This window comes from Platichthys flesus, chromosome 7, assembly GCF_949316205.1.
Source record: "Platichthys flesus chromosome 7, fPlaFle2.1, whole genome shotgun sequence".
NCBI lineage: Eukaryota > Metazoa > Chordata > Actinopteri > Pleuronectiformes > Pleuronectidae > Platichthys > Platichthys flesus.
In genome coordinates, this window is record NC_084951.1 from 27,824,078 (window position 1) to 27,850,960 (window position 26,883).

General features: G+C 43.6%; 1 protein-coding gene across 1 annotated transcript in view; it reads right to left on the reverse strand.

Moving 5' to 3' along the window:
- Window positions 1-7,472: 7,472 nt before the first annotated feature.
- oprl1 (opiate receptor-like 1) overlaps window positions 7,473-26,883 on the reverse strand; it is a 33,546-nt gene continuing 14,135 nt past the window's right edge. Inside the window, exons 3-6 of the mRNA XM_062391092.1 lie at window positions 16,678-16,765; window positions 15,901-16,083; window positions 15,594-15,684; window positions 7,473-10,202 (exon numbers count right to left, since the gene is read on the reverse strand). Coding sequence (XP_062247076.1) covers window positions 9,658-10,202; window positions 15,594-15,684; window positions 15,901-16,083; window positions 16,678-16,765 — 907 coding nt within the window. The 3' untranslated portion in view covers window positions 7,473-9,657. The remainder of the gene's footprint in view (window positions 10,203-15,593; window positions 15,685-15,900; window positions 16,084-16,677; window positions 16,766-26,883) is intronic.

Below are 26,883 nucleotides of genomic sequence, written 5' to 3' on the forward strand. Positions count from 1 at the left end.
CGCGATGAAGAGTTGGATCAAATATGACTATTTGACTTGTCTGATTTCACACCTGAAGGTTGAAATTGGAACAATGTCAACCCTTTGAGACACAAGCTATGCACCCCCCCCCCCCCTTCTAATGACAGTGACCCGTATGCATTTCCTTATTTCATGCACAGCTGGGTGCTTCTCTGCTGTCGTCCTTTATAGCTTCTTCTTCCTTCTTCATTTTGGATAAGGCTTCTTTGATGACACATCAAAGGAGCCTCCTCATCTTCCTCATCACGTTCTTCATCCAGCATCTTTATGACCATCAGTAAGACTGAAATGATTGTGACCAGCCAAAGTCACACAGTCAAAAGCATATAAATGCATATCAGTCTATTAGGTATAAACTGTTATATATCGACTTTTATTTTGTTGATCTAGCTATGGCTAGCTAGCCGAAAGAGAAGCTAGCTAGCTAGCATTGTGCATATTTCTAACTAGTTAAAGACGACATGCATCCGATGTGCAGAAGCAGCTGTGTGAAATGAATGGCAGGTGAATTCATACTCTACTTTTCACCCCTGTGTGTAAAAGTGATGTAGAAATACACAATTTCATATTTTAGCTTATTTATAAAGTAAGAAAGGAAAAACTAAAAAAGGATTTGTGGTAATCACAAACGAGATATTTAATGAATACTTAAAAGGAAAAAGAAGATTAAATGATGATACCTGAAATACTAAATATGAAATTCATTCACTGCAAAGAATCAGAAAATAAATACTGAGCAATGTTTGTGCATCAAAGGATCAAAGAACCTGTCCTACGATTCAAGTCGAGACTCGTCACATTTTCTTAATGTTGTCATTCATGCTTTATTTTCTCATTAAGATATAAAACATTATTTTAATTTAGACATATCTCAGTTGAGCTCGGACTCTGGTCCTGTAGATTTAACCTTCGTCCAGGTTCCATGTTGTGTTGGTTTACATCTGGAAGGTTTAATTATGTTTTGAAAATAAAACATATTCAACTGATGAACCCAGATATTACGTTTAAATTCAAATACATTTTATTTGTATTGCACCAAATAATAATAAACATTCTCTCAAAGCCTATTTTCTGTCACTGTTTTCCTAATGTGTCTCTCCTCCTCCTCCTCCTCCTCCTCCTCCTCCTCCTGCTGTTATCGACTCTGTCTAATAGCTTCCATCCATCCTGGCTGGATGTTGAACCCAGCGTTTATCCCTTGTTATTATCATCTCCTCCTCCTCCTCCTCCTCCTCCTCCTCCTCCTCCTCCTCCTCCTCCTCCTCCTCTTCCTCCACTACATGAGGAAAATTGTTCTTTGCAGTGTTTGATTCCTTTAATCAGTCACGTGTCCTCATTAGTCTGTCTGTCTGTCTCTGGTCCAGAACGAGACACATCAGTAGAACTCACATGAATCTGGTGGTTCCTGGTGTCCAGAGGATGAATCTGTCTGAGGCCTGATTTCCATGGATGTGATTTGTTTGTGTACTGTGTGTGAGAGTTATTGTGTTATTGTGGTTTGTTGTGTGATGTCGCGCTCCGTGTCTCCTCCTCTCTCAGACCTGAGAGACCAGAGAGAAACGCTGAGCCTCTTCTTTCCTGCAGACAGACGCTGGTTGGAGGTCTGAACCGCTCGGTGGGAGTTGAACACTTGGAGGTCCGAACCGCTCGGTGGGAGTTGAACACTTGGAGGTCCGAACCGCTCGGTGGGAGTTGAACACTTGGAGGTCCGAACCGCTCGGTGGGAGTTGAACACTTGGAGGTCCGAACCGCTCGGTGGGAGTTGAACACTTGGAGGTCTGAACCGCTCGGTGGGAGTTGAACACTTGGAGGTCTGAACCGCTCGGTGGGAGTTGAACACTTGGAGGTCCGAACCGCTCGGTGGGAGTTGAACACTTGGAGGTCCGAACCGCTCGGTGGGAGTTGAACACTTGGAGGTCCGAACCGCTCGGTGGGAGTTGAACACTTGGAGGTCCGAACCGCTCGGTGGGAGTTGAACACTTGGAGGTCTGAACCGCTCGGTGGGAGTTGAACACTTGGAGGTCTGAACCGCTCGGTGGGAGTTGAACACTTGGAGGTCTGAACCGCTCGGTGGGAGTGTTCTATTACTGATGTCTGCAGGCGGCTGGAAGCTCATCACTCACAGGTCAGATCTCAGGTCACAGGTCACAGGTCACAGGTCATAGGTCAGATTTCAGATCACAGGTCATATCTCAGGTCACAGGTCAGATCTCAGGTCTCAGGTCAGATCTCAGATCTCAGGTCACAGGTCAGATCTCAGGTCAAAGGTCACAGGTCACAGGTCACAGGTCATAGGTCAGATCTCAGATCTCAGATCTCAGATCTCAGGTCGGATCTCAGGTCACAGGTCAGACCTCACGTCACAGGTCAGATCTCAGGTCAGATCACAGATCTCAGGTCACAGGTCAAACCTCAGGTCACAGGTCAGACCTCAGGTCACAGGTCAGATCTCAAGTCACAGGTCACAGGTCAGACCTCAGGTCACAGGTCAGATCCCAGGTCATGGATCCAGAATAGATTCAGAGATAATGGAAGGAATTCCAAACTGCTGCTGCACTTCTCTTTATCCTGGATCTAGGGTCAGATGTTAGTGTGAGTGTGACGTTCGGGGAAATGAAGAACTGTCTGAAGACGAGTTCCCCCCCGACAGCAGATCAACTCGTACCTGAAGACATTCTGTTCAAACATCTGTCTCCAGCTGATGTCCTCCAATGAGTCAATGGATCTGTCAATCTAAACTGTCTTTCTCTCCGGCTCTCGCTCTGCTGCTTCCCAGTTTCTCTTTATTTGTTGTCTGTGTTTGCGTTAGTGTGTGTGTGTGTGTGTGTATGTGTGTTTGTGTGTGTGTGTGGGTGTGTGTGTATGTGTGTTTGCGTGTGTGTATGTGTGTGTGTGTGAGAATGAATGAATGAGCCCCACATCCACTGCCTGGAAATGATTTGGGGATAATTATATTCCTGTAATTGCCTCATGGCATCAACTCTGTTCAAACAGAGACCGGCTCCTGTTGTGTTGTTGCAGAGATTGTGCGTCTTAGTGTGTTTGTTCTGTGGAGGCAGAAGAGAACATGAACATGAACATGAACATGAACATGTGCAGTGAAAGCAACATCATATTTTGCATTTGTAAGTATTTGTTTTTGTGTTTTTGTATTTTTTTTTTACCTTTCCTCTGTTTTTAATATAGAGTAAGGGTTAGGTCATTTAGCTGACCCTTTTATCCAAAGCAATTTCCAATTAGTGAATATATGATATGATATGATATGATATGATATGATATGATATGATATGATATGTGATTCTTGGTTCATTTGACCTTTTTTTGTAAATATATACCCATACACATACACGTACACATAAACACACATACACAATGTGTATACAATTTCAAACCCAATCAAAGCAAAGCCAACAAGCAAAGTCCCATGGCTCTTACCAAAAATATAATAGAACAAATTCAACAATAAAAACACATTAACAACAAAACGTATATATAAATATAACGTTCTACTTAAGGATCGGGTGCTGAGGTCATCGTGGCTCTTTTGACTGTAAATGATTTAAACCTGTTTTCAGTGGTTCACGCAGAAGGTCAAAGGTCACTGTGATCTGACATGTGGCAGCTGGGAACCAGGTCAGCCACAGATCGATGAGGCAACTCTCCCTCAGAGCCAATCAGAGGGCAGAGCTCAACTCGTTGCTATGGAGCTTTTCTCCCTTCATCCTATCAGCAGAGGAAGTGGGAGGAGCCTTGATCATCTCTGGTGTTTATGTGACAGGAATTATGAAAGTTTGAGATGTGCTGAAACTTACAGTGAGTTTAAAGATTATTCTGAAGAGGGGGGGGGGACAAATAAAGGAAGTTAAGGTGGAAACACACGAGAAGCAAAGAATACAAATAAAACAAGAACCACTGAACTCTGAGAAAACTAATCCAACATAAATCTAAACAGGAAGTGTCCTCATGTGTCTCACTCCTGTCTCCTGATTATCTCTCTCGTGTCACCTCATGTGTCTCACTCCTGTCTCCTGATTATCTCTCTCGTGTCCTCATGTGTCTCACTCATGTGTCCTGATTATCTCTCTCGTGTCCTCATGTGTCTCACTCATGTGTCTCTCTAATTTCACCTCAAGTGTCTCTCTTGTGTCCTCATGTTTCTCTCTCATGTCTCCTGATTATCTCTCTCATGTGTCCTTGTGTGTCTCCCTCATGTCTCTCTTGTCACCTCATGTGTCCTTGTGTGTCTCTCTCATGTCTCCTGATTATCTCTCTCATGTGTCCTCGTGTGTCTCCCTCATGTCTCTCTTGTGTCCTCATGTGTCTCTCTCATGTCTCCTGATTATCTCTCTCATGTGTCCTTGTGTGTCTCTCTCATGTCTCCTGATTAGTTCTCTCATGTGTCCTTGTGTGTCTCCCTCATGTCTCTCCTGTCTCTCTTGTGTCCTCATGTGTCTCTCTCTTGTGTCCCTGTCATGTCAGGGACATGAAGTAATTATCTTTTATTTTATTGTCTCCACTTTAAGCTCTAAATTCATTGAAACCTTAATAAGAATGGACTGTTTCTGGAAAGAAGGAATATTTTTGTAATAATTTAATATTTATTTCCAATAATAATATTTTTTACTTTTTAATTTACTTGTATTTATTAAAAAGTCACAGAGATTGTTAGTTAATATAAATGTACCAGAGTGAGTCTCTTCCTCTGAAGTCAACAGGACAAAGACACAGAGCAGATTCCATTTCTCTTTAATGCACCTGACTCAAAACAATAAAACCATCAATCAATTATTTCATATGCAGAGAAAAATATACAATTTAAATTCAAGCTCCAGCAAAAAGTGTCTAGTGTCAGACAACAAGCCAGCGGGTCAGCACGATAAGTAGCTACAGCCAGAGTCATGTGATACAGTCACCTGACCACATCCATCACACACGTTTGAATCCCACTACCAGCTCATATTTAAACAGAATCCGATCTATTACTCTACTATTCACTCAGGCAGCGATCACATGACTCGGGCAGCGATCACATGACTCGGGCAGCAATCACATGACTCGGGCAGCGATCACATGACTCGGGCAGCGATCAGAATGCAGTTCACAGAAAACACACAGATACCAGACGTTCTCCTGCACAGCAAAGGAAATGAGAGTACACAGCTGGTTCTCTTCTGATATATTAATATTAATAACATCTAGATTTGGATTAACAGGTTCTTTATCGGACATTCAAGTGGTCTGTAAAATGTAAACGAATGGAGGGAGAGTCCCTGCGTCGGATGCACGAAGGCAACTCGGACGTGGAGGAAGGTTTATACTGGTTTATACTGGGACATGTATTCAAACAGGATGTCTGTACAAAGCTACATGACAGAAGTTCTCTTTCAGTTCTGTGCTACAAAAAAACACCAAACACTTATAGAAAATATGCTTTTCAGATTTGAACAGTGACAGTTAAGCACAAAGAGCATCACAGCTGCGTTATAAGACGTTTCTTAAAGTCCTGTAGAGTCTCACATTCAGGAGGAAGCCAGTGTCCATGAGGCTTCAGCCAGTTGTCCTCTTCTGCAGGTTGGACAGAAGACGAGCAGTATTCATAAAGTTCCCTCAGAACAGGAGGAGACCCGAGGGAAACAAGTCGAGCTCCGCGCAGACTCGACAATGATTCAAATCCTGTGGATGTTTAAACTGCTGCAAGTCCACAGAGTGGATCCACTCAGTGATTCTCTAAATCCACAGAACATCCGCTCAATGAAAGGAAACGGGACACGAGCTGGAAATCGACCCGCCGAGCTGAGTCCATCATCTTCTGGATAGAACACCAGGTTCATATTGAGCTTATGACATGGAGACTTAAATATGGTCCAATGAGTTTGTACAGGTCGTCAATACTTCAAACTGTTTCACCTGGAGCAAGATAAACGATGTTTAACCTCATTGACGTTTTCTGACATCGTTTATTTATCAGCTGATGTCCATATCACTTTGTGGCCTTTGTTTAATCTGTGTAAGATTATTATCAAGGCATTTATTCTGATTGAATTCATAGGAATATTATAAGTATGAGTTCTGCTGAGTGACTTTCCAGTTTGTTTCTCTGACTGGAAATCAATCCTCAGAGAAAACTCAATTCTAATTATATCAGTTAGTTTTCAAAGAGATCAGAGAATAATTGATGCATCTTGATTAAAACCATAAAGACATTTATCTGTGAGTGAATTTAGAAAAAACCACGTGAAATCCAGTAGCAAGTATTTGAAGAATAAGGGTTTTAAGTGATATTCTGTGAGTGCCCCCCCCCCCCCCCCCCCCCCCCGACACATTAGTGCTCTGATGTGTGTTCACGTTACTGAATCACTTCGGTCCCGTGTTACTGAAGTTATCACATTTCAATAGGCCACAGAAGCAAAGGGCTCTGATTATGATGCGAGGGATTATTCACTGTAAAGTGTTATTATTTCATATAACAGCCAATTATCAGGCAAACAGAAAAGCTCTTTCCTATAAAACACCAATAGAGTTTATTAAAGTAGATTAATCAGAGAAATTCTAACTAAAGCTGAAGTGATGGTGTCCTGATGAGTTCTTTATGAATACACGTCTGGACCAATATCAAGAACCAGCGAAGCACCAGTAGAAACAAGAGCACGTTTTAAATCCAGCCACAGAGCGACTTCACTTCATATTTAAGGCAAATGTAAGTTCATGGAATTGTTCCTCTCAAACAGAAGAAGATCAAAATGAACAGAGGGAATTTCACAAATGAAAATATTAAATAATAAGAAACACAGCAAGAGTTAAAATCATGTTGAATCAACTTGTTCCACCCAAGATTTTTTTTAAGTACTTTAACCAAGTGAACCAATAAAAAACAAGAAGAGACAGAATATCAATGAAAGGGGAAATCAGCCCTGACAGGAAACCTGCTCTCAGCGGCTGGACAGTTCAACCATGAAGAGTTTCAATTAGAACTAAATCCTCAAATGAAGAAGTGTTTGTGAAAGGGATCAAACCTCTCCAGTGTCGTCTGATTGTAAATACCAGCGCCTCCCAGTGGGCGGGGTCACTGGCGCTGGAGACACCAGTTACAATCTGGTCATCATAATAAAAAGTGCCTGAGAACTGTGACTGAGCAGACTACGTTTTATTAAGTATGATTTCATCTGATTTGTTCCTTTAAGAGTCGATGTCAGTTCAGTTTAAAGCTGTCCACAGAATAACAGGGACTTGTGTCAGGGCGGATTTCCACTGTAAGACACTCAGAAGAGAGAGAGCCCCTTTGTCCCTGTGGAGCGAGGGCGAGCACCGTGACTCCGCCTCCTGTGTAAACACCTCCACCCGATGGAGACATCATTAACTCAGCTCAGAGTTCAACACCCCCAAACCACCAGACCCCTCAGACCCCTCAGACCCCCGCCCAACAGAACCCCATCCCGTTCACTTTCCCATCAACCCACCTGCAGCCACTCACCTGGAAGAACCAGTTGAACCAGTCACTGCACAAACATCTGTGATTACACTTCCTGTTTCCTTCACCTTCACAAAGAGCCTGATACAGGGGATTCGAACCATCACCTGCAAACCAGCCTCACCTTTGACCCTCCCAGTGGGAGGATCTGAGTGTCTCTGTCTCACTGCTGCTTCACACCTGGATTTGACATGAATCATATTATATATTCTTCCTCTGGTTTCTCTCTGCTCGTTCACTTCTGTCTCCATCAGGAATTCAGTGCTGATGCTCCGACTGCAGGAATAAGACTGCAGAGTTTTTCATGACCTAGTTTATACTCAGTCTATAATTGATATCTAGAATCATCCAGAACTACAGTCGGATGTTCTGGTTCAGTGTGCTGGACGTGTGCATGGTAGGAATCACAGGGACAGGGATTTGATCCCAGAACAATCAAATGGAAACTATCCAAAATGTCCAAAATGCTGCGTTCACAACAAGTGATGGAAACATTCAGCCGGTGTCTTTAGAAGAAGACAGAGGGGGACGCCCGGCTGAGGAGACTGATGGTCGGACCAGTTGAGGAGAACACAGCTCGGGGGATTTAACCGGGTTCTGCAGGAGCCTGGATGGTTCTACCTGAGCCCGACCGGTCTGACGACCCACCAGCTCGGGTCAGAACCAGGACCTGTCTCCAGTGGCTGGTCCAGGGTTCTGTTTGCATCTTGACATAGACTAGGTATTGAATCTCACGTGACAGAGTCCTTCAGGTTTGGTGGGAACCACAGAGTGTTTCTGAAGAGCTGTGAAGACACCATCAGTCGACCTGCATGAGACGTACAGGAGCTTAACGATGCTTCACATTTAAACTCAAGTGAGTAGAAGACACGACAGTGATCCTGCACAGATGAAAAATGGGTTTTGTTCAAATCCAGATTCGGTCTTTTCATCCCCAGACTTCGATCCTCAGCTGAGAACCACACAGATTGATTTAACGTCCAAAGATGTTGTGTTAAATATACAATCACAGTTGTGTGACACTGTCTGGTGAGCAGGCCAAAAGATGACTGCATTGTTTTTAATCTTTACTCTATTTAAGAATTCACAATCATTAATCACTTGATTTCTCGAGCTGATTCAGATTTCCTGGTGATTTTAAGGCCTCTTATCTTCGTGCTGCAGCAAATAACAGAAACAGCTTTGACCTGTTTTTTACCAGGTTGTGTTAAAGAACAATCAAGGCTGCGATGTCCTGCAGGAGGGTTTGTGTTTGGATCCGTGATGATTCTGATTTCACATGTGGACGCAGCACAAACAGGAACCGTCACAGAAGAAGAGAAGATTCCTCTGAACCTCTGGTGTTGAGTTCCTCCTTCAGGTTCAAAGCTTCACTTTCAACAGCCCAGCGGTCCTGATAGAAAGTTTCTAAAAATCACAAAAACTCTGAGAATCACTTTTAGGAAAAGAATTCTTAGAATGATTTCACTTCCGGACGTTAGAAATGTTGCTGCTGTGATAAATAACATTCACGTGAGCCTCTCTGGGTCGAGACTCAGCTCAGGAAATAGTGTTCAAGAGGAGCTGGTGGCACGTTATTCTTTTCTTATACTAAAGTTTACATCCAACTTCTTATTTCAAATATCATGTCACATTGAGTTGGCCTGTCAGAGGCCTGATATGAGATCAGCAGCAGATGATAAAGACCCAGAAGGTCAGGGTCAGGGTCAGGGTCAGGGTCAGGGTTAGGACCCCGTCTGTCTGTTTGCTGCTCTAAACCACTGAAGGACCAGTAAACCAGTTCACACCGAGAGTCTTTCTACACCCAAGCAGCACATGGTGGTTTCAGAGATTTGGTATCAGAGGTAAAGTCAGGTGACATCATGTTGACGTCCATCAAGGCTCCGAGATGAAGGATCAGCTGGTTCTGGCACTCTCCTGCCCAAGGTGTGTACGCACCGCTCCACTCATCCCAGTACTCGACCCATCTCCTAAATTCTTTTCCTCTCGACCTCACCCTCTTCATCTCCCTCCCCCCCGCCCCAGGCGAGTCTTCTAGTCGGGGGGCGGGAGGGCTCGTGCCGCTAGAGAGCTGTGATCTGAGTCAATTCTGTGTTGGAGTTCCCTGTGCCCTGCATCTCTCTCCTCTGCTGGGGGTCCACCCCCACCAAGGGCAGCTCCACGTCTAGTCATGCAGGATTCGGCGTCCCTCCACCAAGCCCCCCATCTCCAGCCTTGCAGCTGTAGGCGGCCGCCACCTCCCTGGCGATGCTCCTCATCCGGCCGGACTGCTGGGTGTCCAGGCGGAACGGGGACGGGAGGCAGAACTCGCGGAAGCAGCGCTTGAAGTTCTCGTCCAGGAAAGCGTAGAGCACGGGGTTCAAGCTGCTGTTGACGTAGCCCAGCGCGATGCAGAAGTGCATCAGGACCAGAGTGAACACGCTGCTCAGGTTGAAGCCCAGCGACTCGGCCAGGACCATGATCTGGATGGGAGTCCAGCACACCACGAAGGCTGCCACCACCACCAGGACCATCCTGGTGATGCGCCGCAGGTTGCGGTCCTTCTCCTTGGAGCCGGACAGGATGCGGACGCTGCGCAGGCGCTTGACCATCAGGCTGTAGCAGATGCTGATGATGGCCACAGGGATGAGGAAGGAGAAGAGGAAGACACAGGTGCCGAACACGGGGTCCCAGTGACTCCTTGGTTCAGGTAAGACCATGATGCACTCAACACCTGGTTTGAAGAGAAGGAAGTGGTTTGGTCAGTGGTTGGGACAAAACCCAGTCAGTCAAAGATGTACTGGGATCAGTTAGAGAATAAAACAGTCAACAGTTTGCTGGTATTAATGTTTTAAACCTGAAAACAGTTGATCAATGATTTGAACTGGAAACAACTGACGTCTCAGGTCTGTTGTGTCTGTGAACAAAGACCCGATGACAACTGACAACTTCATTCAGTAATAAAACATCTGAATCTTGTTAAACTAAACTGAGCAACCAACTAGAATCACCAAAATAAAATCAATTTCCTTATATAACAAAGATGCATTTCCAAAAATAACCATGATTCACTCAATGTCGTCAAACTGGGATAAAACCCACTTTGTCCATTACAGGGAACAATCTGAATAATACTAATGTTTATTGTTATAATAATGAAAAGCACAGAAAACGTTGGAGGGATAAAAAGCTCTGGATGTATTTTTGGAACATGAAAGGATGAAAGGATGAATAAAGAAAGAAAGAAGTCTGATGTTAAAGTGGAAGAATGTAAAATACATGTTTCAGGAAAAGACAAAATAAAAAGATTCTTCATTGAAATAAGAAAGAACAAGTTGTAGAGCATGTGCTGAGGTCATGATGATTTAATATAAGGAAGGACCAGTGAAAACATACAGAGACAGAAATGAACTCGGATATGAATCTGATGATCAATCAATCAATCAATCAATCAGCTGAATGTGTTTCCATGTCCTCCTGATCAAGCTCCATTACTGATCACTGATCAGAGACTCAGAGTGGGAGAGAGGTTTGAGAGACAGTTTATCACCGGAGGTCGAGTGTGCTCCCGACCAGAAGCTGCAACAAATGCAGCCACAGAAAACATAATCAAATAGAAAATGGAATGGAGCCCTGCAGGTGACCGAGGGTCAGAGGTCAAACGGAGCAACCACCAAACATCACAGGTGAAATGCTGAATTTGTTTTCTGGTTTGTGATGAATTACAGCTAACGTGCATGAAGAGGATCTTCTCATTTCTGCCTCCATCTTCTCATTCCCATCCTGATGAAGCTGCTTCCCCTGGACCTCACCCTCTGGTTCTCTAACCCTACGGACACTCTCTGATTTCCTCTGCTCACAGAGCTGCAGCTCCTCTGGTTCACCTCGACATCCAGACAAACTGCAGCCGAGGATGAAAACATGGAGCTGTCCCGACTGTGTTTCTGTCTTCAAACGACCACGTCACGATAATCATTCATCTCTGTATGAAACTCATATTTCTCTCTCTCCACGGCACCAGAGAAGAGAACGAGTCCAAATCGACAACAACAAGAAACAGAATCTGGAATATTAAAGGTCAAATTTGAAATACTACACACAGTATAAGGCTGTTGTATAAATGTTCAATACAAATATAGAAGTCGTGTTAATGTGAAAATTCATTCTAACTAACACACAGACACACACACAGGAAATAAAATGATGATTGATTTAATTCAGTTCCCTGGAGAGATGTTGTCTCTGCCTGTTGCATTCACACACACACACACACACTCACACACACACACACACACACAGACACACACATTCTGCAGCGTGTCTCTGAGGAGGTTCTTCAGTAAAACGTCTCACAACAGAAGGTCGAGTTCTCATCACTTGACAGCTGTTTGCAGAAATCTCTCATCGGCCACTTTACCAAATGTCACCGGACTTCTCCTTCCCCAGTGTTGACACATTTCTAAATCCAATAGCTCGGCTGCTTAGCGTCTGAGGGTCGAGGCAGGAGCCAATCAGAGCAGACTGGAGGAGAGGAGGGATCCGCCCACAGGTCAACAGCCTATCACAGGGCACCATCATTCATTCAAAGGACTCATGTGGGGAGAGTTGAAGAGAGAAAGTTTAACTCTGATTCTCTTCACCAACATGTGATGTTGCAGAACAACTATGATACATATGTGATGATGACATGTTTCATGTGTGTTCATGATATGTGAGAAACAATCTGTTCCCTTCAACATCATCTGACGTGTTCTCTTATCAAACATTTACAATCAGCTGTAAACTCTTGGTTCATCTCTTCCACATCTGTCTCTTTATTCAATACAGATGTTTTTATAGTAAACCTGGTTTAGCCCCTAACCCTAGCCCCTACCTATGTCTGTCACACTTTTCTGAATTATTATGCAAATATCAGAAATACATGTGAAGGTGTTTAAATGCTCCTTACATACATACAACACAGGTTTTTTTAACACATATGTTGATGTGACAAAAAGCTAAATAAGGTTGTGAACCTCAGGTTCTGATCAATGATGGTGGATCTGAGGATTCATAGAAGAAAAAACCTGGAAAGACATCTCATCTATGAGAAATCATTTTCAGGATATTAACTGTGTTCATGCATCCAGATGAATTTCAATCTGAACTCATGCTAACCATGTTTTGCCAGTAGCCTTCGAGGCCTTGGACCAGCCCCCCCTGAGGGAGGATAATAAGATGCCACTACTTCAGTCACGTGTAATCTCCTTCACCATGGATCATTCATTTCAATAAACTGACTGGATTACTGATAAAGTAATGGTACGTTAAATTAAATCACGCTGCTCACCATTAACTGGCTTGATAATGAAAGTTCCCTGAGATTAACTCATTGGAGTAAAACAATAACAGAGATGGATCTGAGTTCACGGTCTCCTGAGGCTGTTCCTCCTGATGAGAGCGAGACACATGAACTCAGGTCACGGTCTCCTGAGGCTGTCCCTCCTGATGAGAGTGAGACACATGAACTCAGGTCACGGTCTCCTGAGGCTGTCCCTCCTGATGAGAGCGAGACACATGAACTCAGGTCACGGTCTCCTGAGGCTGTCCCTCCTGATGAGAGCGAGACACATGAACTCAGGTCACGGTCTCCTGAGGCTGGAGCAGGAAGCTGGAGTCAGAGGACCCACTGAAGACAAGTCAAGTCTCCACGTGTCTCCACACTTTCACATCGAACCGTTTGTCTTCATAACGTTTCATTCAGGTTTATTACACGTTGAGAACAGGAAGGCTTGTTCCTGCACGTCAGGTTATCAAGAGCAAAGTTCATTGAAGTCGTGTTGTGAGGCTGCAGCACCATCACTCGTCTGCAGCTGTGACCGGAGGTTACACCTCTGTGTCCTCTCTGTTTGTTTACAGGAGACAGGAAGATGAAGATGAAGATGATTCTCCCTGAGTTCCTGAGCAGTCACGTAAGAATGGTAGAGCGCCAACCTCCTCCAAGGTTAAATAAACCTACACACGATTGGTTCTTAGTAGAAAAGTGGTCGAACTCCTAAATGATCAGATTGTCCAACATAGAAATAAAGGATCAGAACCTCCTGCATCTGTCTGTGAGTCTGTTTACAGGCTCACATCCCTCCAGCTGCTTCCATGGCAGTTCAGTACGAGCTCATGAAGCTCGGGAACTTCTATCCTGTATATTAAAAGTGTTATTTGTACTGCATGTAGTTTTTAATAACTTCTAGCACTCGTCTGTATCACAAAGTCACTTAGTGTGTGAAGGTCAAATCCCACAGTGAACATGACGGAGATCCCACGATGCTTTAGGTCTGAACCGTCTTCAACTAATTCAACTTCTCCTTTTTAGTAAAGTCACTCGGTGTCAACACACACGAGTGAGACGGTTCAGGCAGCCGAGGGTTAAACAGACCAGGAGTGTGTAACTGGGAGTGTGTCACTGGGAGTGTTTAACTCCCAGTGACATGTTGGGCTCTGTTCCTGCTTCAGGCTTATTTAAAGCTCCTGTGTTTAGAATGACTTGTTCACATGTTAACATAGAAACTGAGCAGCAATAAGTCTGCACACACACACACACACACACACACACACACACACACACACACACACACACACACACACACATCATTATCTTTCTGAAACGACCATATATGGCAACCACAGAGCAGTGAAATACATGCACATAGTTTAATGTGTGGACGAGTCTGCTCCACTTCAAGATGTTTAATGAATATTAGACAATAACTCAGTGTGTGTGTGTGTGTTGTCTAAACTAAAACACATGAATGGCTGAGTGGGATTATTTATGGAGCACACACACACACTCAGACACACACACACAGACACACACTGTATACAGTGTAAGGAGCCAGCTGGATCCACTTAGTAAAGTGAAAAGCAGCTTGAAATGAAACGAGTGGATTGAAAGAGAGGAGCTTCTGTTTTCCATCTGGAGTCAGAACAAACTTCAGTTGCATCATCTTTTCATTCAGGTTTGTGTCTTTGTGTCTCTTGAGAATCTGAGTGTGTAACATGAACCTGACTCATGAGGAGAGCCACGTGCAGCACCGGCTGCAGGAGCATTCAGAGAGGAGTTAGAGAACATCAGATCCACTGTCCTCTCTGATGAAGCCTGAACTAATGCCTGTGGTGTGAGGAACCTGGATCATCTCATCATTCCATGGAGAATGAATGAAAACTGATGGAAACTGAAACTATGATCCAGTGACTTCTCATAGTGACAGGGACAAACTGTGTTGGGAGATTATCGGATGTGATTATCTTCATTTGTCTTGTATTGATTTATTATTTTGTGCATGGAATAACCGGTAATTAGCTTTTCTCCAGATGAACGACATGGAAAGAAAGAAAAGTGGAGCTGCTGCCTGACTGAAGATTGAAATCATGAGTCAGAGTGAGAGCTCCTCACTTCCCTGCAGCTCTCTGGGGTCAAATCATTCCACTACCTCGAGTCCTTCTGTGTGGGACAGGACATGTCTCTGAGACATCGTCTTCTCTGCCTCCTGCTGACTTTACTGCCGCTTCATGTCAAACAGCTTCTGATCACAAGCAGGAGTGACCCTAACCCTAACCCTAACCCTAACCCTAACCCAGCAGAAGGATGGAGAAGCTGAGTTGTTAGATATTTAAAAGACAAAGAGAGAAACTTTGTCTCTGCTCAGGCAGCAGGAAGTGTCACAATGAAAACACTGCAACATGAGGGTTAGGGTTAGGGTTAGGGTCATCCCCCAAATGAAAATGAGAAGGGTTAGGGTTAGGGTCATCCCCCAAATGAAAATGAGAAGGGTTAGGGTTAGGGTTAGGGTCATCCCCCAAATGAAAATGAGAAATGTTGCCATGATTCAAAATCCAGTCTTGGGTCCAGCAGAGAAGTATTTTCTCAACACGTCGATGAAAAAGATTAAAACCGATGTTCTCATGTTCTTGACTCAGGTGGAAGAACAGGGTGTGAACTTTGACCTCAGAGTTCACGCACACGTTCTTTTCCCATCATGCAGTTCAGTTCTCACCAGGTGGACGGAGCTCTGATCAGATGAGCATTCAGGTGAAGGTCAAGGGTCACGCTTGGATAATCACATACTGTCAAATGACTTTATTGACTTACTGTTGTGCTCCTGCTCTTCTTCTATGTTCCCCAGGACCATGGCTGGAATCCCAAAGGCCGAAGCCAACACCCACACACAGATGTTCACCACCTGAGGACGTGATGACATGATGGCAATTCACTTCATCAATAATGAAATCAATATTTTATAGATGGTCTGATGGTCGGGTGACTATTATCTTTTCAATATGATAATATCTTTTCATTCAGGTTAGTCTTAATATTTGAATCAGTTAATGTCCTGTGACCTGAGGTCAGCTGGTTTCCTGGAGGCCAGAAGGTTCTGAAAAGGGAATCGAACTCTTACCTTGGCCTTGTGAGGCGTCCTCATGTCCAGAGCCTTGACCGGGTGGCACACGGCCACGTAGCGGTCCATGCTCATCACCGTCAGGGTGAAGGTGCTGGTGAACATGTTGTAGTAGTCGATGGACACCACCACTTTACACAGAGTGTTGCCAAACGGCCAGAAGCCCAGGAACACGTCGGTGCCCTGGAGGAACCAGAGGGGGGGCAGACAGGTGGAGGCAGGATGCATGTTTATATAAGATCATATATAACTTTAGACTGTTAATATGTAACTTCATACATATGTATACAGTGCTGTGAAAAAGTATTCATTCATGATTTATCATGGGGGGGAATTACTTTGTCACATAGGGCCAGGTGGGTTTGGAAGTGAAGTCATGATTTAAAAACTGCATTTTGTATTTACTTGGGTTATCTTTATATTAAACACATAACTCACAGCACTGTATATAAAAACACATGCGCACACAGCGACTGATCAAATTCACTTCACGTGTTTCTGAGTTTTATCTGTTTCCACCACAGAGATGAAGGAACTGATGAGCTTCAGCTCCTGAACATGAACATCAGGACATTAAGAGATGAACAGGTTCAGTCCACAGTCGGACATAAAGTCACTGTCAATGAAATGATATTAAACTGGTGCTGCTTCATAAGGGACAGAAAGTTAATCCCTCAACCACCATCATGTTCTTTATATATTGTTGTTCTTGCTCTTGTGTCTTCTGAGCGCTCAGAGGACAGGACGGGTGGAGTCACATGTGACGGAGGTGGATACCTGAAACGGGAGCGTGGCGAGGAACAGAGAGTCGGCCAGAGCCAGGTTGAAGATGTAGATGTTCGTGGCCGTCTTCATCTTGGTGTATCTGAGGAGAGAGAGAGCTGGTGTTACAGGAGGTAACATCTGTGGCACTTCAGGAGAGGAGGCGGGTGGAGGGTGTGCACGGGGCAGCAGGTGCTCCATCAGGATGCACACCAGGTCTCTGTGAGGAGCTGCGGCTGACAATGAGATTTGGTCGACACTCTAATCCCGAGCCGGAGTGACGACCTGGTTCACCAGTGGGCATCAAACCCCCGAGTCCTGACAATCTACAAGTCAATGAAGATCTTCCTGTCTGCTGACGTATCACTTACATACATTTAATTATATACAAATGCAAACTCTGTAGTTCTATTTCACAAAATACTTTTATCCACATCTTTCATCCTCTCATCACCTCCTCCTCACTTTTACTCCTCTTATTCACATGTCTTATCTTCACATCTTTCATCCTCTCATCACCTCCTCCTCACGTTTACTCCTCTTATTCACGGGTCTTATCTTCACATCCTTCATCCTCTCATCACCTCCTCCTCACTTTTACTCCTCTTATTCACATGTCTTATCTTCACATCTTTCATCCTCTCATCACCTCCTCCTCACTTTTACTCCTCTTTTTCACGGGTCTTATCTCCACATCCTTCATCCTCTCATCACCTCCTCCTCACTTTTACTCCTCTTATTCACATCTTATCTTCACATCTTTCATCCTCTCATCACCTCCTCCTCACTTTTACTCCTCTTATTCACGGGTCTTATCTTCACATCCTTCATCCTCTCATCACCTCCTCCTCACTTTTACTCCTCTTATTCACGTCTTATCTTCACATCTTTCATCCTCTCATCACCTCCTCCTCACTTTTACTCCTCTTATTCACGGGTCTTATCTCCACATCTTTCATCCTCTCATCACCTCCTCCTCACTTTTACTCCTCTTATTCACGGGTCTTATCTTCACATCTTTCATCCTCTCATCACCTCCTCCTCACTTTTACTCCTCTTATTCACGTCTTATCTTCACATCTTTCATCCTCTCATCACCTCCTCCTCACTTTTACTCCTCTTATTCACGTCTTATCTTCACATCTTTCATCCTCTCATCACCTCCTCCTCACTTTTACTCCTCTTATTCACATGTCTTATCTTCACATCTTTCATCCTCTCATCACCTCCTCCTCACTTTTACTCCTCTTATTCACGTCTTATCTTCACATCTTTCATCCTCTCATCACCTCCTCCTCACTTTTACTCCTCTTATTCACGGGTCTTATCTCCACATCTTTCATCCTCTCATCACCTCTTCCTCACTTTTACTCCTCTTATTCACGGGTCTTATCTTCACATCTTTCATCCTCTCATCACCTCCTCCTCACTTTTACTCCTCTTATTCACGGGTCTTATCTCCACATCTTTCATCCTCTCATCACCTCCTCCTCACTTTTACTCCTCTTATTCACATGTCTTATCTCCACATCCTTCATCCTCTCATCACCTCCTCCTCACTTTTACTCCTCTTATTCACGGGTCTTATCTCCACATCTTTCATCCTCTCATCACCTCCTCCTCACTTTTACTCCTCTTATTCACATGTCTTATCTCCACATCTTTCATCCTCTCATCACCTCTTCCTCACTTTTACTCCTCTTATTCACGGGTCTTATCTTCACATCCTTCATCCTCTCATCACCTCCTCCTCACTTTTACTCCTCTTATTCACGGGTCTTATCTCCACATCTTTCATCCTCTCATCACCTCCTCCTCACTTTTACTCCTCTTATTCACATGTCTTATCTTCACATCTTTCATCCTCTCATCACCTCCTCCTCACTTTTACTCCTCTTATTCACATGTCTTATCTTCACATCTTTCATCCTCTCATCACCTCCTCCTCACTTTTACTCCTCTTTTTCACGGGTCTTATCTTCACATCTTTCATCCTCTCATCACCTCCTCCTCACTTTTACTCCTCTTATTCACATGTCTTATCTTCACATCTTTCATCCTCTCATCACCTCCTCCTCACTTTTACTCCTCTTATTCACATGTCTTATCTTCACATCTTTCATCCGCTCATCCCCTCCTCCTCACTTTTACTCCTCTTATTCACATGTCTTATCTTCACATCCTTCATCCTCTCATCACCTCCTCCTCACTTTTACTCCTCTTTTTCACGGGTCTTATCTTCACATCTTTCATCCTCTCATCACCTCCTCCTCACTTTTACTCCTCTTATTCACGTCTTATCTTCACATCTTTCATCCTCTCATCACCTCCTCCTCACTTTTACTCCTCTTATTCACATGTCTTATCTTCACATCTTTCATCCTCGCATCACCTCCTCCTCACTTTTACTCCTCTTATTCACATGTCTTATCTTCACATCTTTCATCCTCTCATCACCTCCTCCTCACTTTTACTCCTCTTTTTCACGGGTCTTATCTCCACATCCTTCATCCTCTCATCACCTCCTCCTCACTTTTACTCCTCTTATTCACATCTTATCTTCACATCTTTCATCCTCTCATCACCTCCTCCTCACTTTTACTCCTCTTATTCACGGGTCTTATCTTCACATCCTTCATCCTCTCATCACCTCCTCCTCACTTTTACTCCTCTTATTCACGTCTTATCTTCACATCTTTCATCCTCTCATCACCTCCTCCTCACTTTTACTCCTCTTATTCACGGGTCTTATCTCCACATCTTTCATCCTCTCATCACCTCCTCCTCACTTTTACTCCTCTTATTCACGGGTCTTATCTTCACATCTTTCATCCTCTCATCACCTCCTCCTCACTTTTACTCCTCTTATTCACGTCTTATCTTCACATCTTTCATCCTCTCATCACCTCCTCCTCACTTTTACTCCTCTTATTCACGTCTTATCTTCACATCTTTCATCCTCTCATCACCTCCTCCTCACTTTTACTCCTCTTATTCACATGTCTTATCTTCACATCTTTCATCCTCTCATCACCTCCTCCTCACTTTTACTCCTCTTATTCACGTCTTATCTTCACATCTTTCATCCTCTCATCACCTCCTCCTCACTTTTACTCCTCTTATTCACGGGTCTTATCTCCACATCTTTCATCCTCTCATCACCTCTTCCTCACTTTTACTCCTCTTATTCACGGGTCTTATCTTCACATCTTTCATCCTCTCATCACCTCCTCCTCACTTTTACTCCTCTTATTCACGGGTCTTATCTCCACATCTTTCATCCTCTCATCACCTCCTCCTCACTTTTACTCCTCTTATTCACATGTCTTATCTCCACATCCTTCATCCTCTCATCACCTCCTCCTCACTTTTACTCCTCTTATTCACGGGTCTTATCTCCACATCTTTCATCCTCTCATCACCTCCTCCTCACTTTTACTCCTCTTATTCACATGTCTTATCTCCACATCTTTCATCCTCTCATCACCTCTTCCTCACTTTTACTCCTCTTATTCACGGGTCTTATCTTCACATCCTTCATCCTCTCATCACCTCCTCCTCACTTTTACTCCTCTTATTCACGGGTCTTATCTCCACATCTTTCATCCTCTCATCACCTCCTCCTCACTTTTACTCCTCTTATTCACATGTCTTATCTTCACATCTTTCATCCTCTCATCACCTCCTCCTCACTTTTACTCCTCTTATTCACATGTCTTATCTTCACATCTTTCATCCTCTCATCACCTCCTCCTCACTTTTACTCCTCTTTTTCACGGGTCTTATCTTCACATCTTTCATCCTCTCATCACCTCCTCCTCACTTTTACTCCTCTTATTCACATGTCTTATCTTCACATCTTTCATCCTCTCATCACCTCCTCCTCACTTTTACTCCTCTTATTCACATGTCTTATCTTCACATCTTTCATCCTCTCATCCCCTCCTCCTCACTTTTACTCCTCTTATTCACATGTCTTATCTTCACATCCTTCATCCTCTCATCACCTCCTCCTCACTTTTACTCCTCTTTTTCACGGGTCTTATCTTCACATCTTTCATCCTCTCATCACCTCCTCCTCACTTTTACTCCTCTTATTCACGTCTTATCTTCACATCTTTCATCCTCTCATCACCTCCTCCTCACTTTTACTCCTCTTATTCACATGTCTTATCTTCACATCTTTCATCCTCGCATCACCTCCTCCTCACTTTTACTCCTCTTATTCACGGGTCTTATCTTCACATCCTTCATCCTCTCATCACCTCCTCCTCACTTTTACTCCTCTTATTCACGGGTCTTATCTCCACATCTTTCATCCTCTCATCACCTCCTCCTCACTTTTACTCCTCTTATTCACGGGTCTTATCTTCACAGCTCCAGCTCTCATCCCTCCTGCATGAATCTCTTAGGATTGTTTGTTTTAATGATTTATTTGATTATATAAAAAGAGCTGAGACATCATGATGGACAGCTGAGACTGACTCAGGATTGGTCAAGAGCGTGGAAGGGGCGGGACCTGGACACCGTAGCTCCGTCCCCAGATCAGTCTGCACAGACTCTGACTGCAGAAGCACAAGGTGGTGAGTTTGTATGTGTTATAGTTTGGCTTCATTTCGTTTCCATCTTAATAAAGAGATTTCAGCTGAACTCTGGAATGAGCTCTTCACAGGACAACGACTGTGGGTTTTCATCTTTCAGTCTAATCCTGTTCTGAAGGGACAACGTCCTCACAGCTGATAGAGGACACATCACTGCACCAGGAACTGAGAGGATATAATATATTCATGGATGTATCAGGCCTGCGGAGCACCACACCAGACAAATCATAAAGCTGTTGTTTCTTTCTGTTCTTTGTTTCTTTTTGTTTTCATCTCATTCGGTTGTTTTACATCTCTTCAGTCTTCTTTCATCGTTATCAGATCGGTTCTAGTTCTGTCTCTTTGTGGTTCTATGTAGATTCTGCTACACCTCCCTTCTTGACTTCCTGGTTTATTCTTCAGTTCCTCCTGTATCACATCTAAATATGACTTCATCTCTTCTTTCTCTGCATCCCCCCCCGCTCCCCTCCCTCTCTCTGCGTACTGCGGACCTGCTGGCCGACGTCTTCACAGAGAACCTCCTCCTCTCTTCACGTCAGGGACTGAGGCTGGGTCCTCTCTCTCCTGCAGAACCTCTTGTCGTCTCTCTTTCTGTCTCTCTGCTCTGGACATAACAATATCTCATTTGTAAATTTCTACCTATGTTCATTTCCCTCTTCACTTAATGAGTCCTTCATATAAATCTACTTAGATCTCCACCTACTGTGCATGCAGTGTTCAGTGGGCAGCACAAATACACACACACATACACACACACACACAAACACACAGGTGAAAACTAATTATGTAATTGACAATCAAGTAGGTACACAATGAATATTTTGTTCCACAAGGCGGTAACAGGAGATAGAGGTGACGGTGGACAGGGGACGAGGGAAACACTGGTTATTAAACTGGTTAAATCCCCGATGAGCTGGAGGTGGATCTCACCCACTGGTCACACCGAGGAGCGTCTCAGGTCTGAGCCCGGGGACTTGAATAGCTCTCAAACACAAGTATCTCCAGAGGACTGGACTCGTGTACTTCCAGCTGAACATTACAGCCTCTTGCTTTGCTGCTCCGCCCTCACGTCCCTGTGGCTCTGGATCCTTCCTCCACGTCTACGAGGTTTGTTGTTGGTTTATTGAGAGCAGAGCAGATTGTCAGTGGACGCGTGTCCTCGTCTGTGGAGCCACTGGAGACAGATAACATCTTCCAGCCAGACGAGCTGAAGAGGGAAACAATCACTTCATAGAAATCACTCTCCATATAACTGATGGGAATCTTCCTCAGTGAGAATCTATAAATCTGAACAAATCCAATAACAACCATATGAAAACAACAAAAATCACAAATCTGTCTTCTTCATTGAGGCCATTTTCTTTTTCCTTCCTTCAAAGGAGACAGTCTCCTGCTCAGATCAGATCCCCCCCCCCCCAACATCTTTCATCTTTATTTGCACGTAACTGTGATCATGCTATTATTAAATGCATTGGATGGATCAGCTCTCTGAACCTTTCACAGAACACGTTTGCAGCTGATGATGAAAGCTGCTGGATTTGCTGGTTCACGTTTCCTGGACTGAGTGAAGTCACTTCTCTGTCTGACCCGATGACCTGCTGGGGGTTATTCATCCATTTGAAGAAGGTCTGTGCTTCTCTGGATGATCTTCATACATCCCATCTCAGATCTGATTTAAAGATTGTTCATCTAATTCAGTCAGGAACATTCTTCACGTAAACAGAGAGGAGTCACATGTTCGATTCCTTCTCTCCGACTTTTCTTCTCCTTCATTTCACACTGAGCTTCTTCTCTCCATTAACAGAGGAGAAGTCTGTGTGATAACTCTTCATCTGCTGAGCTGTTCGCTTCAAATATTAATCTTCACTTTGAATTATTCACACACTGCAGGTCTGCACTGTCGTCTTGAAGGAGCCGTCACGTGTGTGTGTGTGTGTGTGTGTGTCTGTGTGTGTCTGTGTGTGGGTGTGTGTTAATGAGAGGTTGACTATGTGTTGATCTAAACCCCACAGAGACAGATGATTGCTGGTAAACAGGACAAAGGCAGGAAGTAAAGAGACAAATAAAGCAGAGCCCTTCAATTCGGACCAATCTGCAGGATCAACATCATTTGACAATAATCCCATTTTATTTCTCTGGTGAGTCTTTGTGTCGTCTTCCCTCTCTTCTCTCCCTCTATCACAGCGTTTTATAAAAACCCATCTGTCTGTTCCAGCCACAGCAGAACACCTTTCACATCCCTGTGGGACTTCCGAAGAAAGAGCTCTTGAATAAAAACCAATTCTGGATCCCAATCTCACATCCCAGCTGGTAATATGTTCACAGCCCTCCTCCAGGGGCATCGGCCACGTGTCTGTAAGTCTGCCAGCGTCTCACTAAGCTGAGGAGGTTCTATTATCTCCCTGGAGCCCACAGGGGATTCAAGCCAGCAGTGAGGGATTATGGGAAACGCATGCTGATGTAAACTGTAAATCCTGGTTCCATGAGGTGTTTAAAGAAAGAGTCCAGTGGTAAACACCGAGTGAAGCCGTTCATTCAGAACCTGGGCTAACGTTTGCTGAAGGGAAAACTTTCATTTCACAGAATAAACATTGGAGACAAAGATCAGTGTTTATGTTCAAGTCTCGTACTTATGATTATATTTGTGTTTTCTTCTTATTTATAGTTATATAGAATAAAACATATAGTTCAACGTCAGATATCATATTAATTTCAAAGCTGTATATTGGCCCATAACTTGGAATCATACCCGCCTGAAGTATTAGCATCAGCAACAACACATCTCTGGTGCAAACAAAGAAGTTCCTTCTTTAAGTTATTATGAAAATAAAAATGATTCAAGATGGTTGGGAATTATTCTGCCCTCATCCCCTCTGTTTTTTGTTATATTTAATTTATTGTTATTATATTCAAGGTTTCTAAGAAAGTGTTATTTTATTAAAGTTGAGACATTTAACAGTTGTATAAATTATCTATTATCTTATATATTGGATAAATATATATAAAGAATGTGAGAATATTGAATGTGAGCAGCTTGAGCTGCTCCCCCCGCGACCCGACCCTGGGTAAGCGGATGACGATGAGTAGTATGAGTGAGAATATTTTAACAATTTATCATTCAAGAGAAATGTTGACAACTTGTATTGACAGGATGGTTTCAGATGGTTTGGATTCTGGACTGTAGAAAGATGTTCATCGACTCTGGGTTCCGTGTCCGTGTCTGAATCCTGATCCTCAGTCTGATTCTCCACGGCTAACCCTAAACCTAACCCTAACCCTAACCCGCAACTCATCATTCTGAGAAGAAGAAGAAGATCAAAGCTGCTGGATTCACTGAAATGTTCCTGTGGCTTAAGGACACAGGAGCATTTCCCCTCAGGACCTGACTCAGCTCTTTAAAATCTCTTTGTGGTAAAACGCTGTCGTCTGAAACACTTTCTCTGTTTTCATGAGAATATCTTCTGCAGACAAGTTTCTACTGAATTCTACTTCATCAGTAACAATATACATAATACTGCTTTTGTTCTTGAGCTTCATTTACTCTAAACCATTTTCTCCTAACTGCTCACACGTCACAGCTCATGGCTTCTTTTCCTGCATTCAAATTAAAAGCTTTAAAACATTTCTTTCTCAACTGCAGCTTTTCCTGCAGAACCCTTTGAGAGCATTAACTGATTTTTCAGATAACAACCCGAACCAGCTTCTAAACCTTCTGTGGATTTCTGGTTATTAACCTAGGTATTAATGTTCCAGCTTCATAAATGGTGTCATAATCACAGCATCATAATGTCAGCTTATAGATCAGAAACTAAATATCACAGGCTCGATGGTTACTTAGTAAAGTTTAGTCAATCTTTTACAACCGATATATAATTAAATCTGATTTTACTTGAAGCATTACTCGTCATAATTTATCTGCCAAACTGACAAAAAACTCAAACTAAATAATTGACCTTCCTGACAAACTGTCTAAATAAACTTGTGTGTGAGTAAAAGTTTGAGTTCAGCTCTTCAGGACGTCAACAAACAAACGATCTGTTCAGATAGATAGATGATCGATGGACACTTTATTAATCCCGAGGGAAATTCAGAAATATCAGCTGCAGCTTTAAAAGAGACCTTGAGACGGACACCAGCGTAAAATCCATGAAGCGTCTGTTCGTGTCCTCATAACGAACGTGAAGGTGACGATTAGCTCCAGTCTCCCACTCGCTCCACCCTAACACCATCACAGCTGCGTCCCCATTAACTCTCTTTTCAGAACCAGTTGTTTTCTGCTTCACTACTGGAAGAATCAGATCCATTTACTGTCTTGTTTCAAACTCAGAGCAGCCGGAGATGAGGCTGAGGTGAGAGATGTGAGTTCAGACTGAACGTCACAGGATCAACCAGAGCTCAGGAAACCTGAGGAGACACAATGTGAACACACAACATGGAGATGGACACTCCTGTTGTTTTAATGTAGAGGAACAAACTGTCCTGAAACGTCTCTGAAACCACAACTCGTGGTTGTATCATCATTACACAGCAGCCATATTGATTCTGAGCTCAGAGCACGTCTCACTGGTTTCTAATGAGACCGGCTGCTCATTTGAAACCAGGGATATCGACAGTTTTATGACTCAGGATGAAGACGCTCACAATCTACAGCAGGGAAATGAGGGACATGTTTTCGTCCAGTGTGTCCTCGGCCTGGACGTCAGCATCGTCTCTCACAGACTCATCAGAATAAAACAAGCTGCTAACTGCTCCTTGGATCTTATGAGGCAGAGTCATGGTCTGGACAGATGAATCCTTACTGGTCTCCACCAGTAAGGATTCATCTGTCCACTGGTGGAATGAGGTGCAGCTGTGGTCAGTAAAACATTATTACATCATTGATTCAACGTAAAAAAATACTTTCTTCATTTCCACGTGTCTCGGTTTCTAATGAGAGCTCCTGTGAACTGACAGACGTGTGTAGAGTTGTGCACTGGTTCAGTCCGTGCTTCTGTGAAGGTGGCTGATCTGCAATCAGCCGAGTAATTCAGCAGCGAATTAGGAGCAGAGGTTCTCAAATCACTCGCTGGAAGCACTTTGGCCTCGTTTATCTGTAAGTGTGTCTGTGGCTCACAGAGATGACTTCTAGTAAATTGTTGTCATTTGCTGTGGAGCAGCTTGTGTGCAGAGTTGAAGTGGAAGTCGTACCACACGGCTTCAGGCTGATGGAGAACAAACCTCCGAGTGACGGAGGCTCGAGGGTCGTTACCTCCTCTCTGTCATTTACTTCTACTCGAGCCACTTTGTGCTTCTCACTCCAACCAACTGCTTTCACACTGTTTGCTTTGATCGTTCTCTTTATGCTCAAATCTGAAAGTATAAACAGAAACAATGTGAGGGGTATAATATAAAAAAGTATAATTCCAAATCCATCTGATGATTGAAAATATATCAAAACCTCAAACAGTGAGGCCAAAATGCTTGTGTGACTATGGGAGGAGTTGAGTTCCCATAATGCAACAGTGTGACCAGGGTTCTTACCCAAACCAAACTGAACCGTGTTGCTCCCTCAGGACATGGGACTTAGCTCTAAATCCAAATCCAACATTTCATCTTGAGATACTTCACCTGGAATCATCAC